General features: G+C 36.5%; 1 protein-coding gene across 1 annotated transcript in view; it reads left to right on the top strand.

Annotated features, from left to right (window-relative positions):
- The window catches only part of LOC108681589 (dopamine D2-like receptor), an 81,253-nt gene extending 65,705 nt beyond the window's left edge, over window positions 1-15,548 (top strand). The window contains exons 2-8 of the mRNA XM_018170635.2: window positions 5,434-5,543; window positions 9,774-10,050; window positions 10,689-10,943; window positions 11,591-11,697; window positions 12,291-12,432; window positions 14,581-14,830; window positions 15,249-15,548. Of these exons, the coding sequence (XP_018026124.1) occupies window positions 5,434-5,543; window positions 9,774-10,050; window positions 10,689-10,943; window positions 11,591-11,697; window positions 12,291-12,432; window positions 14,581-14,830; window positions 15,249-15,481 (1,374 nt within the window). The 3' untranslated portion in view covers window positions 15,482-15,548. The remainder of the gene's footprint in view (window positions 1-5,433; window positions 5,544-9,773; window positions 10,051-10,688; window positions 10,944-11,590; window positions 11,698-12,290; window positions 12,433-14,580; window positions 14,831-15,248) is intronic.
- Window positions 15,549-16,991: the final 1,443 nt, after the last annotated feature.

Here is a 16,991-nt window from a genome sequence, read left to right as displayed (position 1 = left end):
CAAGATTCGTTTGCATGTTATATGAGCGTGGATGTTGGTGCACTTTGGCAGGAGAGTCAGTGGAGACTCAATGAAGGAGATTCAGTGGAGAGACTGGAAACTCCATTCTAATGGATGTCTCTGGTGGTGAAGATAACAAAGGATACACACTCTGGTGGGGGAGATAACAGAAAAGGACCAAGAAGCCACAATTCTCTCTTATTATTGGGAAGTCGGTCAATTTTCAGATATTACACTTGATGCGGATAAGCGAAAATTGCGAGCTTTGAGAGCATGTAGTCATTATTTCTCGAACAAGACGCTTCTCATTTGTTCTGCGACAGCTGAGGCTGATGAAAGGATACTGAGTAAATTTTTTTCGTCTGGGGTAATAAACTTTAATTATTGGAAGACCCGGGCACCAGCTTCACGATACTCTGGTGCAGATTTACGAGACAAAAATATTATGACAGAACTATGGTTTTTGCATCAGGTTTTAGTGGTTCCAGAAATATATTATAATCACTCGATTGCTTGTATCGCAAATTAGCTATGAATTTAAATGCAAAGAACTCGCCCCAAAAATGTTCTAGATCTTTAAAGTTGACGTTTCGGAGTGCAGCTCTATTGCGAATTTAAAAATCATAAAAATACAAGAAAAAAATAAGAGCAACTTAAATTTACAGAAAAGATGTGAAAACATAATTTGAGAAAAGACATGACAACGGGAAATAATAGATGAAAGACAAACCCATTTGTTACAATTTTACTTGGGTGCGAACTATAGGTGACATTCATACTCGGTTTCCGTATTAAAATATTCAATGATTCTAAGCTTCGTAAGGGAAACAACGGACGTGAAAGGGAATAGAATTTAGTGCAAATCCGCGTAACATTAATGCTTGAAACTTATTTAACTCACGAACCGAAAACAAGCTAATGAAGCAGGTGCTTAAGCAGTCAAAAAACTTTTTTTTTTTAAACAACAACCTCGTGAAAACCCATGAAAATAATTGTTAAGGCAGGGCCATGTAAACGACACAGCCCAAACTAAAAATGTGTCTATAAAACTTGCCAGCACGTTCATAGAACGGGTTTAAACTAACTATTTTATAACAGACATATGGAAGTTGCGGTTAAAACGATTGGTTGGGGGCATTAAACACAGAATTGGTACAGATTTCAATAGTTTCCAATGAATTATATAAGTAAAAAAATATTCCACATCTTCAATAATCTTTTAGCATCCTCTTCTACAATAATCACGGCTTTCACTTTTAATCTAGCTATTAATAAGTTCGTGCTCTAAGCTAGAAAATATACATCACTACTTAAGCTAATTACAATATGCGACTCAATAAGGCATAATTGCGAAGCTGGTGAAACTCAATTTGGTCTTAGCTCTTCTCGTGAGAGCTTCCTGAAATATTTAATCCAGAATGAGACTATACTGTTACTGGATTTTCAAAATTAGGAAAATCAATGCAAATAATAATGCACTATTAAGAATGAAAAATGACTTGTAGAGGCCTAGTAGGGATGTAATGATATATGATTTATCGGTTTTAACCAAAATACAAATATCAATTTCGTCGATTCATCAGTTTCATTTGTACTTTTCAGTATGTTTCATAAATAAATACAAATGTGTGAGCCGAAAAAAGGAACGCACATAAAACAAACAGCTGGTTTTATCTGATACGTCAGTTGCTGGTAAAGGTAATTCATTAATGGTAGAGTTTAATAGCAAGTTGTGACTCGGAGGTTGAGATTAAAGTAGAGTTTCATTATTTAATACGAGGAGCTTGGCGAAGCGTGGACCACATGAAATTTGCAATGAAACTTTAACCTAATTTCGTCGTGTCTGCTAGTGAATAGTTATCAATCATATTAGTATGACCCTCGATAAATATTACGAAGTAAAATTAACGTATCTATTAATGATTTTGTTCAACAGCTTTACCTAAATCGTATTCTATAGTTGTCAAGATGCTCCTTTTCTCAATGCAATGTATAAAGATAATTATCTATCTCTGAATAGCCAATATTTATTTGGAATTCATAATATTGTAGGCATCTATTTTACGTACATCCTGGTAACTTATGAGCCTACGAAGAATATTTTTATATTTAATTTGGGATATCTTCTGCGACTGAATTCTTTCAGTTGGAAGCCCTCGATGAAATTGAAATCCCTCCTCAATCAAATCTCTTTTTAGCCAATCTGGTCGAATGATTTCTTTTAGTTCATGGTCGTGGAAAAAAGTCATCGCTTTCTGCAGAAAAAGACCTGAGAATGGCGAGGACGGGACTGATTTTTATGCCATTGATACACAAAAATGACACTTAGGTTATTGGAAATGTTCTGATCAGACAGAAACAGAAACGAATATTACGTTAAATACTGTATATAAAAATAGAATCAATAATAATCTATTTTAAAACTTACTAGTGATGAATTTAAATAGAATCCCAAGCCTTTTTCTATATTTTATCTGGGACGTATCAAGCCTCATTCTGTATTTTATCTGAGACTCTTATTCAATTAAATTACTAATTTTCATTTTTACACGCTGCAAAAAAGGTTCTGAAGTTGCGTGGGGCTTTTTGGGGTTTAATAGAAGGGGTAATTAGCTTCGCCACCGCCTCGTTTCCCCTTGCACTTTATCCGATGGCTAAATTAATACCTAATAATTACCGTATAAGTTGCCCCGGGTTTCTCTACTGCTAGAGCGTCGCCCAGACGTGCCACGGGGGATGAGATCGCTTCATGTACAAACTGCTATGAAATTGACCGTTCAAAGACTAGGTCTCGATTTTTAATTTGAAATTCAAAAATGTATCGCAGATACAGTGATGAATAATTTTATACTAATCAAAAGCTAAATTTTAGGACTTTAATGTATCCGTACGCAACAGGAAATGCATTCAAAAGAATTAGGTGCTAAATGGTTGTCATTAAGTTCATGGGTACAAAATTTACAGGTGCCAATTTTTTTGTGAAGCAGAGCGACTGCATCGAAAAGGGCATTAGCACTTTATACTTAAGAAATGAAAGTAACCTTATTGTTTTGTGTAGAAATTATGAATAAAATCGTCATATAATCAATGTGAATTATATGAAGGGCTCTAAAAAAAGAATAGACAATGCTCGAAGTAAAAAGCTAATTTTCGTTCTGCTGTAGTTTTTCGTCGAAGGACGAAATGTCGGACGATCATTGAAGTTTTAATGTCGGACGATCATTTCTTTATAAATCCATGTTAGCAATTACTTTAAAATGCATTGTTTTCAATTTAGGTGCGATTTGTAGTTCAAATGAACATTTACAGTTCATTTGTAAATAGTGAATCCTCTTTCAGAATGGAAGTACTTAAGTCAAGAGGTAATTCTGTGATACAGACGGATTTATTTTTTCGAAAACTGTTCTGTCCCTCCTGAAACTATTATAAGGACAATAGCTAGCTGCATTTTCCGTTAAAATTTACGCCCAGTTAACGTTTGTTTGGAACAAGTTGTTCTAAACACGGTGGAAGTTAAAGAAATTAAGATTTAATTTAAGACGAAATCTTACTCCAATGAGTATTTCATTTGGAATTTTGTTTTAAAGCTCGGGAATGCAATTTAACCGTTCGTCATATGTATTGGTAGACATATTAACGTGAATCCAGTTAACTTCAGCAAATTAGTTTTTCCTCTGATTTTCTAGAGAATTCTTCAGAATTCATGGGTACTAACTCAGCAATTTCTTGGAGTGCATAGACATCATTCGGACGACGACTGCCGTTTTTATGTTCGGGACTGCGGCTAGCAGATTATGATCAGCGTAAGCGAGACGGTCCAGGGTAAGCTGCGACAACATTTCCCTCGATTGAATGTTGATCATGATGATTGCTATGGCAAACGTATTGAATGTTTTTACAATTATTCACAAAATTAACAAACAATGCAACTTCTCTTCAAGTTTGCTGTTTTTTAAACAATATAACTGGAAAAAATAACGATGTGCATCGAGAGCCATTAGACGGCCTTATGTTATACTATTTGCTAGATTTTCTCTTAATTTTAACCTACAGTAAAAAATGATCTAGTGGTTGATTGATGAGGCACGTCCAGCCCATGTAAAATAATGCTGAGAATACTTATTATTTGCAAATAAATCAGAGACCGCACGCTGTGCTATCCTGCGACTTGTTACCTCCTCTTATAGTGGCATTATTGTAAATTGAAGGCAGCAAATCACATAATAGACATAATAATTAATAGAGATTCATTGCGTTAACATATTGCAATGGAATAAACATATTAAACATAAACAAATTGCAATCCACGGTTTAAGTGCCAATCAGTGATAAATTTAAACTTTTAAGCCATACAACTGAGCCTTGAACCTCATTTATTCAATGACTGACCGCTTTCAAAGTTCCTTCTGATTCGCTAATTGACTGAAAACTCCGACACTTGGACTAAATATGCGTGAACTTGTTATCGGCTACGAAGTTCTTCAACGAGCGACCATTTGCCTTCATCACTCCCATAAGTTAGAGCAATCGATGGAAGATCACTCATTCCCTGCCACTCGAATGCCATTATAAGGAAACCCGAATAATTTATTCTATCTTGTTGATCAGTATTTCTCATGTCTAAATGTTATAATGAATACGCAACAACCCATCCTCGCCACAAGACTCTATTATTCGTCTAGTTTCAAAAAATAAAGTTCTGCACATTAGAATTAAATTAGGCAAATTTATTTTTACAACCAGAAAGTTAAGCAAAACAGCGGCTTGTCATACGACGAAGCGTTTTTTTGTGTATTAGGGTAACTACATCAGGCATCCGGGCGCACGACGAGTAAGCGACTTTCGTGTAATTTTTGGGGACAAGCTTTTATTGTCTCATGTTAGGGAATTTCTGTAGCAGGCCTATGTAAAATGATGATATTATGAATTTCTGGAGCAGGCCTACGTGATATTCTTATTTTGGATGATATTTCTCATGTAGAAGAAACAAGCACGACCATTTATAATGATAGTGAAGAATTATGCTCACGAGCTGATTACGGACTTGATTAATTTATCACTTTTCGCGATTTCATTTCCCCTGTACCTAGTTTGACGGAAGCTAAGAAATTGCAGCCGAAAATTAAAGAAAATATATCTGAAGACGCTAAATAAGTCATATAGTCAAAAATTAATATTATCACAGTATATATATAGAAAGTTTCCTACATAATTTGCTTGAATAAATTTTCATTTTTTTGGTTCATGAACATCAATCAAGGTACAGAAAAGATCTCGTTTCAAATTTAAGAAACTGATTTTGAAACATGAGACTAGACTGAATAGCATTCTTACATCGTATGTACTATCTGGATATCATTTGGATAATTTTATCCCAAATAATGTTACGGCCATTCATTAATAAATTGTAAACATTTGCTGTTCTTATTTCAGGTTCATATGCTAGGCGACATGGACAAACTGACGTGCAACTTATGGATCGGCCTGGACGTGATCTGCTCGACGTCTTCCATTTTCAGCCTCGTCGCCATTAGTGTGGACAGGTGAGATAAAATCCACATGCAAATTAAAGGAAATGAGATTCGATCCTTCGAGAAAGTTTTGAATTATAGTTCTGTAAGAAGTGTGGGCGGTAGGAGTTTATTTTATTGGCAACTAGGTTACTGACATGTTTACAGATTTGAGGCATGAATTATATCGGTGGTAATTTGATCGAAGCTGTGCGGCTATATTGCAATATTTTGGTTTACCATTTGAACAAGCAAATAATCTTTATTATTTATTGTACTCGAAGTTCCTTCATGTTGATTCGTTTGCGATTTATTTTAAATAACCAGTAACAAAATTTAGTTCGCATAACTTTCAGATTTTAATATTTGCATTCTATGCCGTAATGTTTATATTCAAGATATATATGGCCAGTAAAAATATGACATATGTGAAAGAAATTTTTATCATGGATTTGGAGGCATCTGAAAAATGATCAAATTTGTGGCATTAAAGCTGAAATAATTTACTGTGATCGTTGATTTCATCCGCATGTTTTGAATTAAAGTAAGCTTTCTCATTTTTTCGAGATGAAACATCCTTAAAATTTCAGTAATATGGTTAATATCTTGTATGAAAGGGTCCCGACAAAATGAAAATGTCGCTCAACGCCGGGTCGCAGATCTCTGTGTGAACTCATATGGGGCTAATGTGGACGCCGTTTTATCAACCGCAGCTTATTGCTTTCGAGGAACGAACAAAGTTTCAAAGTTCGCGAAATAAATGGACTCATATTGCAATAACGGGGCAAAGAGAACTGTAACCGATTGAAAGGAAAGCATATCCAGCTTATATGTAGAGGGAGAAGCTTTGAGCTTGGAAGCCTTTGATCTCAATGCTTGGTAAACATTTATAATACAAAAGAAAAGCAGATTGAATGGGTTGGAATCTGTCAAACGACCCTCATAAATACGCACAGTATGCATGCCCTGATACCTTATTTTGTGATGCCTGCAAATGAAGCAAGCAAACACTGAGTAAAATAACAACTCAAGCTCTCAATGTGCAACTCATCCATGCATAGTGACAGAAGCCGTGGAAGAAAACTTGTCGTCGAGTATGAGAAGCTCTTAAAGACGCAAAAAGTATACTTGTGGTCAAAAGTAGGTTCATTTCTGGAATAATAAAACGTTTATATGACGGAACAAAGTTTTGTAACAGATATCGTATTGTAAGAGCATACTCACGAACTGCATAAGTATATTATACAATACTTATAATATATACAACATTTAGATATGGTTATTGTCTACTCTATTACCGCGCTATTTATTCAATGAATCGTAATTAATGATGATTCAACTTCAGCCACAACGATAATGTGTTGACTTTCATCTCAGCTTGAAAAGCGTGATTTAAAATCCCTTAATGCCTTCGCACGGCAGATTTAAATTTTTAACAATTTTCGCAGAATAATCGGGCTGGAATCAATCGTTTGGGAAGAACTGCACCTGAATATAAGGAGAAATTTTGTAAATATTCAGGAACTCGTCAAACGTCTGGTCAAACTCTGTCATTCCTTCGATCGCGGGTAATTTATTTGTGAATTTTTTTCCTGGAGGCGCAACAGATGTCGGCTGATGCAGTGCCCAGAATTGCAAAAAATCCCTGATGCAGGAAAGATTCATGACCAGAACCTGGCGCTTGGTATACTTTACGAAAGCTCTGTATTAAATGAGGTTCAATATACGTTGAAGTGAAACTGTAGGATTAAATGATCAAACATTGGATGAAGGTTAATATTTCCGTGGGTAGGAAAATGTATGCCCGCTAAACAGGTAGGTGAGATATTATTTAGCGAAAATTCAGGCGAATATTCGAATTACATATCATTTTACAAAAATCTCAATGCATAAATTCTAAAAAATACGAAAATAATTACATGAATAATATTGGACAGATTTTCAGTTGTATTTATTCTTTTGGTAATGTTGATGCACCATTTTGTTCGAAGTTTAGTGCCATTGAAAGCAATTCATTTAAATGCTGTATAGGTGAGAGCTCGTGATTCACGCTACTATACGAGGGACTTCGTGTCTGAATAATAGAAATTAGATTTTTTTTCGTTAATTGTCCAGTTTGTAAGCCATGGGGCCCCAAGAGACCAGCTGCGTTTTTTATTTTTATTCATTTATCCTTTTGTTTTGTGTTACTCAGATGCATTTCAAATGTGTACCCTGACCCACAGATATTTTCTGTTTTTTTTTTTTGCATGGTAGTTTTGTTTCGTATCTTAAGTAACATAATAACAACTCCTTTTCTTATTATTATGTATTTTTTACAGTATTTAGATCTTAATTATTAACCAGGTATCATCAGCAGTGCATTCTAATAAATTTATCAAATTACATACAAGATGCCATGAAGTGGCGTTGCAGATTTTGAATTACGGATATTACCTTATTTACCTTTGAATATGAGTCCTGCATATGCTAAATAAAACGTAAATTCTTGTCAAGAAAACTTCTATCAAATCTGCATCAGCATATCCCTACATCCGAAACCCTGATTGCACGCAAGAATATCAGAAAATATTTACGCAATTCAGAAGGCATTCAGTCGGCGTCACGACCAGCACTAGAATTTTACGCCGCGGCTTCCGTGTTTACGGCGAGACATAAAAAATGTGACGCGCCTCACTGAACACACACATGAAAAGCATCGCATCTTCCTTTACCTGTTCACGAATTTATTTCAGCTTAAAACTTCTGTCGCCGTCCATTTCTGTTGATGAGAGGTGCGAATTTCATGAAATTAAATAATTCCTTTATAGGAATATTGTGGCGGTGCGCTACGTAAAATGATTTAGGAGCGTCGACAAGTTTTAAATGTATTCCTAAATATAATTTGCAATAAATGATTTAAGTTTATGAGGCTCATATTAAAGTATGAGTGTACATTCATGAAAAAATGTATTTCTTGAATGCTAAAAACAGGTGAAACTCCAATGGAAACGCTAAAATCTTTCATCTTTATTCAGACCGAAGTGTCAGTACGCAGTCAACCTTGAAATATAGACGTCAGAAATGCAGCTCGATTTTCCACTATTTCTGAAAGGCAAATCTGGCGAGAGTTTTGACGCGAGAAGTCATTGCGGAAAAGCCGTCTATCGGGGAAAGTTTGCCGCGTTACTGCAGCAGAGTTTTGCGCTGCTCTCGATGCCCTCTGCGAGCTTTATAGAACCTCGTTGTCATGCACGCTCGCGGCCAACGCGTAGCAGCAAAGGCAGGCCTGCAAATGGATTGCAATGAGCTGAACAGATGGCCGTCTTAGACGAGCCTTATGGTTCGAGGAGGCTGACTCTCGGCACCACTTCAAGTGCCACGAAAAATGTTTCCGTGACGAGATAAATTGAGTATTTTACATACCAGGCATTGAATAACATGTAATCATACTGAAAATTTTTATTTTAAACTCTTGAGACCACCGCAAGCGTAAAGTGTTAATTTCAAATTTTAAATTCATTATTCTTGAGCTTGCAGCAGTTATGAGAAAAGCAAAGTAAATAATTAATAATCAAAATTATGATTGTATACTTCCAGAATTTATCGTCACAATTTCACCGTAAAAACAGTAGACTTCACGGCTTAAATTTGAATGAAATAAAAAAAATTACAGGCAGAATTGAAGTATTATTACTTTTCCCTGCAGATACGTATCCGTGACCGTGCCGATACGTTTTATTGTTTTCACCTGCAGATACATCGCCGTGACAAAGCCGATACGTTTTATTGTTTTCACCTGCAAATACACCGCCGTGATTAAACCGATACGTTTTATTTTTTTCACCTGCAGATACATCGCCGTGACTAAGCCGATACGCTTCATTATTTCACCTGCAGATACATAGCCTTGACAAAGCCGATACGTTTTATTGTTTTCACCTGCAGATTCATCGCCGTGACTAAGCCAATACGCTTTATTGTTTTCACCTGCAGATACATCGCCGTGACTAAGCCGATACGCTTCATTATTTCACCTACAGATACATCGCCGTGACTATGCCGAATACGTTTTATTGTTTTCACCTGCAGATACATCGCCGTGACTAAGCCGATACGTTTTATTGTTTTCACCTGCAGATACATCGCCGTAACTAAGCCGATACGTTTTATTGTTTTCACCTGCAGATACATCGCCGTAACTAAGCCGATACGTTTTATTGTTTTCACCTGCAGATACATCGCCGTGACTAAGCCGATACGTTTTATTGTTTTCGCCTGCAGATACATCGCCGTGACTAAGCCGATAGCGTACATCCAGCACAAGAAGGAGGGAAGGATCATCACTACCATCGTACTCATCTGGGTGACGTCATCAATGATCGGCGTGCCTGCGATGATCATCAATGATCCCCAGAAGAGCGAAGACCCCCAGACGGTCGGCGAGCCTCAGGAGGGCGACTGCGGCTTCTCCGAGCACGAGTTCGTGATCGTGTCGTCGATATTCTCTTTCTTCCTACCGTGCTTCGTCATGATATATCTCTACTTTGAGATTTTTAAGGTGAGTAGTGAACTTCAAATAATCTAGACTCTTTTTTATGTTTCATGCCTTGGTTAAAATAACAAGTTTCAGAGAAATTACAATAAAAGTTGTATTCTGTCTCTATGAAACGTTTGGCCATTATTTATCTACTCATATTACCAGAAATGTTTTAGACGAGAAATCTAACCTTAAAAACATATAAATGGGTTCTGTAAATAATTTTTTCATGTTTTGTGGTTGTTTAACCGAACTTCAGTCGACATCCGATACTTGATAGTTGCTTGGTCATCTTCTAATATTTCCATGCATTCAAAGGGAAGATGATATCATTTGAAAAATCGTTTATAGCTTTTCGGGTTGAGTTTAGTTGTTTTGTTTTCTTAAGGCGGCCAGTAAGAAATATTAATTGCTTTCTCACCAGGCTTGAACAACAGCTACAAGTGTATGCAAAAACTGTGATCTTTTTTTTTCATTTAAAATGGATTCATTTTTTTTACATTTGTATAATATAAAATAATTACTAACAAATAATTCTTCGCAATTTCGAATTACAAAAATATCGTTATTATTTTACGATAATAAGTAAATAATTATGTCTCTGAAGAAATGATTCACATCAACTAACTGGCATAACGTGAAAAAATTGTAAACCTCAGGCAATCCGAGACCGCGCCAAGAAGACCGTGACGAAGCGTCCCCGACAGAACCAGACGCTGCCCCCAGACGTGCTTAACACCACCGTCATCGAGAACGTCGCGCAGACACGCAGGCTCAACGAAGTTCAGCTTAGCGAAATGCAACGGAGCTCCACAGTCGACATCAAAAACACGGATGTTAATGAAGACAGCCTGCAGATACCTGATAACCTCGTTGATGAAGATCGGCCTACGAATAACACATCTAATAGCCAGGTGAATAACTCCAACGAAAAGCATAATTTTCGTGTGACTGGCTGACAATCGCCTGTAATATTCAGGTGAATATGTCTACCAGCACATCCAGTATTCACATGATTACTGTATAAGCCTATAAACCCTTTCAGTATGCTTGTTTGTAGGCCTATCAAAACCTACAGTTTAACGTGCGTAGGCACACTATCACCTTCAGTATTCACGTGCATACGGCATGTCAACACGATCGAAATTTGCGTGCATGGGCCTACTACCCGGTCCAGTATTCTCGTGCATTATGTTTAGGCCTACCAAACGTGTATATTTTGCACGTCCATAGGTCTGCAAACAACTCCAGTATTCAATACATTGTCGTAGTAACGATAGTTAACAGAACGTCAGGTAATTTGTTTGTTAACAGAATTTGTTAGTTAAGCTCTGGACAAGCTTTCTTAGCAAATTTTCTCTCTGGTCAGTAGCGACGAATTAAAAGAAATACATCTTGTAAATTTGTTGATAAAAAGTGATGGTAATCTTATCCACTCTATTGTGTGAACATTATTCACAATTTCGGTGAAAATTGAATGAATAATATATATTCTCAATTCTATTGGCAATTTAGCAATGATGTTCACTCCTATGTAAATCATGGATGTTCTCGTGCCCAGGAGGACGACTTCGAAGACGAAGAAGCAGTTTTGTCAGGCGAAGACAACTGCTACGTCATCGAAAACCCTAAATCTGAAGAAGTCGTGCCAATCAAGGAAGAAAAAAGGTTGGTGCAAACTACGGACACTTTTATTATTCACATTTGGATAGATTTTTAATAGATTACGAGTTCTTAAATTTGGATACAAATTGTAGAATTTGTTGCAATTAAAATAATTTGCAGGAGTAAAATTTTTACTTATATTAATGAGTATGCATAATTTGAGTAGTTATAAGGACAAAACTGAAGAGATTTATCATGAACCTAATTACCGAACAGAAAAACAGAAATTTATGCTTAAATAGGATGATTATTAAATTTTGCTGCAGAACTTACAACTAGATAAGCTCTAGTGCGAAATAAATACTTATCACGGAAGGCAAAGCACGCAGGCCAACACGACTCTGCTCGGCAGGACGGCATTCTTTTACGATAGGTTACTTAACATCTTTAATAGGTATCACCTGGGGAACTAATTTCATTTTTTTATCCGCTATAACAAGCGTAATAGGAATCCGTGGTAAATTTGCACACAAGTGAGTTCAATGTAAAATAATTGACAAAGAATTACCCTTCGTGACCAGTGACAGCAGCGACTATATAATTGAAAATAGTAACAGCAGCGACAATAATCGACAAAAAATTACCCCACTCACCAGTGACAGCAGCGGTGGTACCTCAGGGGGCAGCGCTGCGTCCAAGAACGGAGTGGCTGTTGGGGAGGAGGGCAAGCCTTCGAGAGGGGAACGCAGCGCGGGACCGAGGCAGGCCCTCGTGCTGCACCACAATAAGAGGGTCTTGGTGAGTCTAGGCTTGTGTCAAGCATTGTTTACATAAAATAAATTAGATTTACACGCATTGGAAGATCTGATATATCACTCTTGTTTTTTCATTTATTTCATGGAAACAAATGTTAAACTATTTTGTGTTCAGTTAAATGTCGTAAGCGTGCGACGCTAATAATCGTAGCTTTCGCCCAGCTTTAGATACATCACTCTAAACTTTTCATTCAATTCATGTGATCAAAATTTGAACTATTTTGTGATTAGATAAATGCCGCAAGCCTACGACGCCAATAATTGTAGCTGTCCCCCAAGTTTTAGTTTAATTTGCCCCTATAGCGCAAACTTTTTGGGACGTAGGTACAGTATGTCCTCCGATCAATTGTGTACAATACGTTCATGTTTGTTCCTGAAAATTATGTCATTCATTGTATAACCTGCCTAAAACTACGTAAAGTAAGTCTTAGTAGTGGTCTTGTTACGAATGTAAATAAAAAATTCATTCATCCTACACTTATGCATTGTGTCTTCAATAGGGGAATTGTGCCCCATTGAAGTTAGGGATGAACGAAATACATAATTAATCAGCACCGATGTTAGTCACGAAACCTGTACTCTTAACTCGGAACTTATTTACAAAGCTTTAGGTAAGAAACTTTTCGCAGTGAGAACAGTATAGTGTTGGGTACCACCAGGTTCGCATGAACTGTTGTCATAAATAAAAGTCTTTTCTGGTCAACATATACTTTAAATCTTACACCACAACACAGATATAAAAATGGGCAAGGTTACATAGTCCGTTGAGACTATCTGGATCAAGACATATACTGGCAGAATAGAGGCATCCTTACTCTCCGCTCTCTCAAATCCGAGAACTTCGTTCGTACACCACCCGTCAGCAAAGCTACAATTCTTTCTAAAGTAATCTTACAAATTTACATCCTAATTAAAATACATCCTTTTCCTACACACTGCACATCAAGATAATACACATTGTTGACCCTTAATAATTAACCAAGCCCTCTTCAATAGATATGACGAAAGAGATTGTATGTGCTTATAAGGTATAAGAGTGTTGGACAAATTTTGCACCCAATTGGCTGTGATGCGGAGATCACTGAGCATGTTGGGCAGACGTTACACTAACTTTGCTGCAATTATGAACATTATAGGCAGACTCTGTACCCACTTGGTCGTAACGTTGAGACCACTGAGTGTGTAGTGTCGGGAAGTCGCTGGACTCACTTGGCTGTGATGTCTTGACCACTGAGTGTGTCGGGTAAACACTGCGCCCGCTACTTCAAGATTTTAGATTCAATACTCTTTATTCCCGTAGTTTTTCCGTAATATGATAGGACAAACCTAAACCGTTAAAGCAATTATTCAAGACAGTGCAAACGTAAAACAAAACGTTTAAGTATGAATAAGTGTAAGTCTGCTTTAAATCAACTATTCGAGTGTGCGGATGTTTATTAATAGGGAATTCTCAAGTTCCTCTTTCGTTAAGTTTTTAATTGAAAACCAAAATTTAACAGATCATTAGAGTTCGGCATGATCGGTTCGAAGCGCTAAAATGAATAAACTATTTGGGTCATCTGTTGACTATTGATTGCAGGTGATGATTGCAATTTAAAGTTCGATTTGTTATGCACCAGAAACCTTTTAACTTTGTGTAAGCTGGATTGTTGCAACAAATATCATCTGAAATGATTGTATGAGATAACCTGGAAAAACTTATTTTCATAAACTTTGATAAGCATCAAAGCAATTTTCCGCATTATGGTAGCACATACTGAAAACTTAACAGTTATAAAAACGGAGCTGTTTAATAAAATTTCAGAAAAGGTTGATGCTTCTAGTTTCAATCTTCAACGTTTAACTATCTTCATCTATTCGAGATAAGAAAAATAACGAAGACTATGAGGTCGGTGAGCAAATATCCATTAACAGCATTCATTTTATTAAGAATGAAAGTGTTGCGCTTTGAAGCCAATGTTCGATTACTGAAGCCACAAGTCAGTGAGGAACAAAACTTTGAGCGACCAGCCCTAGTCACTAAACGTTATAAAGAGACTCCAGCTGATCACTAATATATACCACCTGAACGTGATCTCATCATGAGGGATCGATGAATTTTCTCAATAATGTGTGGATGGTGATCCGACAGATCAGGCAGGATCGCAACGGCTCGGGAGGCTCGGCAGCTTGCAGCGAGGGCGCTACGAGGGCACTCAGCAGCGCTGCGTCCGAGGGTAGACGCGACCAAGAAACTGGTGATTTACTAAGCAAGAAAGAGCGCAAGGCAGCCGCTGCTAGGTTCACCATTTATAAAGTTAATAAGGCCAGTAAGAAGAAGAGGGAGAAATCTTCAGCAAGAAAGGAAAGGAAGACCACCATAACCCTGGCTGTGGTGCTTGGTGAGTTGGCAATATGTAATTTATTGAAAATTATCCGCGAAAACTTTGTTGAATTACAAAACCTGAAGAAACACAATGGGATAAATATTTGTAGTTCCAACAACAGTATTATATTCGGATAAGTCCGTACGCTCACATATTATGAAAAAAACTCTTTGGACTTCAAAAAACGACTTCAAGAGATAAAGAATTAGATTCAAATCGATAAAATACAAAATTACCTGTAACATATTTTCCTCAAGATTTTTATGCGAAGTTTCGCGTAGTTATTCTGACAAAAATGGTTGTAATTCCATTTGCAACAGTCATGCTTAATTTTCAAGAGAATCAGCTGTAAGACAATATTTTCATGGCTGATTCACAGACGTAACGAATTTGTATAAAAAAAGCTACAATATGTATTACTTTTCTCTTCTAGGAGTATTTTTGCTGTGCTGGGCTCCGTTCTTCGTATGGAACAGCGTGGCCGCCTGGTACAAGGTCTTCGATAAGTCCAACTCCAGTAGTGTGTTCGATGAGGGCGCCCCGTTCCTCATCACCACATGGATCGGTTACATAAATTCTTTCCTCAACCCTGTCATTTATACCATCTTCAATCCCGAGTTCCGGAAAGCGTTTGAGAAAATATTGACGGGTTGCTGTAGCCCGTAAATAAAATCGATGATCCAAACCTGCTCTGCGATCTGTCTGTTTATTTTTCAGTCTTCTCATTAATTGACCTGAGAGTTTTTTGATAAGATTTGATGTCGCGCATTCGATGTTTCAGTTTTCTATAATAATCAACGAAATGCTTTTTGAGCCAAGAAAATTAATTATAGATGGTCTGGCGCTTACTGTTAAATTTGCTTCCCTGCAATATCTTTCTTATGAAATTCATATTGCCTCCAATGTTCGGCAGAATAAAGCTATCGAAGAACGTCTTTGAATATAGTTCTGGTACAAATTGCAAATTGGGCAAATCCCTTGATTATTATTCATTATCTTCATCTTCATTAAGTTTGATGTCGTTTACGGTCATTTATTTTCTTAATTTTTCAAATTACCCCGAGTATGTCATGTGCACATTATTTTGATCGACCTTAGAAATTATTTTCATCGTTGTCAGAACCATGAGCAAATGGACGAAAAAATACTGAATATTCCAAACTTAGGTACTATATAGTGGCTGTTTATCAATAATTACTAGCGATTATTTCTGCCGTTGGACCAGGACAATGTTAATCAAGTCTGATTTTTTTCACTGCAACGTAATGTAACTACAAGTTGGAGTCTGATCTTCATTTAAAAAAAAATGAATCCGCTCCACAATTTTTTAAGTTTATTTCGATAAAGTCTGGAACTACTTCTCATCCTTTCTTCCTCATAGATTTTTTATTCCAAGGGAAAAATCAAAGGTCTTCAAAGTTTAGAAAATTTATAATTTTCTCATAAGAATTAAATACAACTACTGACTGCCAGCAAAAATAACCTTATCATAATGGCATTTCTGTCCATTATTACATTTCCGCTTCGTAAAGTTAGCTCTATTGAAATTTTCGAATTTCAAAGTTTCTCAGGCAAAGTTTTGGAGCTTTTGAAATATTTAAATCCATTGGCTTTCTCATAGTACGGTTGCCTCTTATTTTCACATTATTTTTCTCAATTAGTAAATCCCCTCTTCTACCCTCATCGTCACTCACAACGACCCAAAATACAAAATTCAACATTAACCTTCGCTGGTAAACTAAAAATCATGTCCACTTTGTTGTGCGCCCGACTAAACACGATTCGGCCACACGTTGTTGCAAATTTTCCCTCGAAATTAATAATTTTGACCGTCTTCCATAATACTGACAAAATAAATTGTTTTTGTAAACCCCATGTATTACCTAAACCCATTATCGTCCGTAGTACGCATAGAATTTGCAGAAGATCTCTATGCAATTTATTTTAATGAGACAGTATTCACTTTAAGCGTATTTGTAAACTTTTTGAAGAGAGACAAAGAATATCATCATAACTCACGGAAATGATGATACTCTATGTTAGTGTACATAATTGTGTTGATTTATGAAAATTTTGTAAGGCTGTTACATATTGTATATAAGAAGTTTAAATAGAGGAGAATATTTAAAACGTAGAATAATATTATATCAGCATACGAAGTTTCCTTGCCACAAGA

Source organism: Hyalella azteca, unplaced genomic scaffold, assembly GCF_000764305.2.
Source record: "Hyalella azteca isolate HAZT.00-mixed unplaced genomic scaffold, Hazt_2.0.2 contig3861, whole genome shotgun sequence".
Taxonomy (NCBI): Eukaryota; Metazoa; Arthropoda; class Malacostraca; order Amphipoda; family Hyalellidae; genus Hyalella; species Hyalella azteca.
Note: the sequence above shows the minus strand (reverse complement) of the source record. Positions and strands in the feature narration are given on the sequence as shown.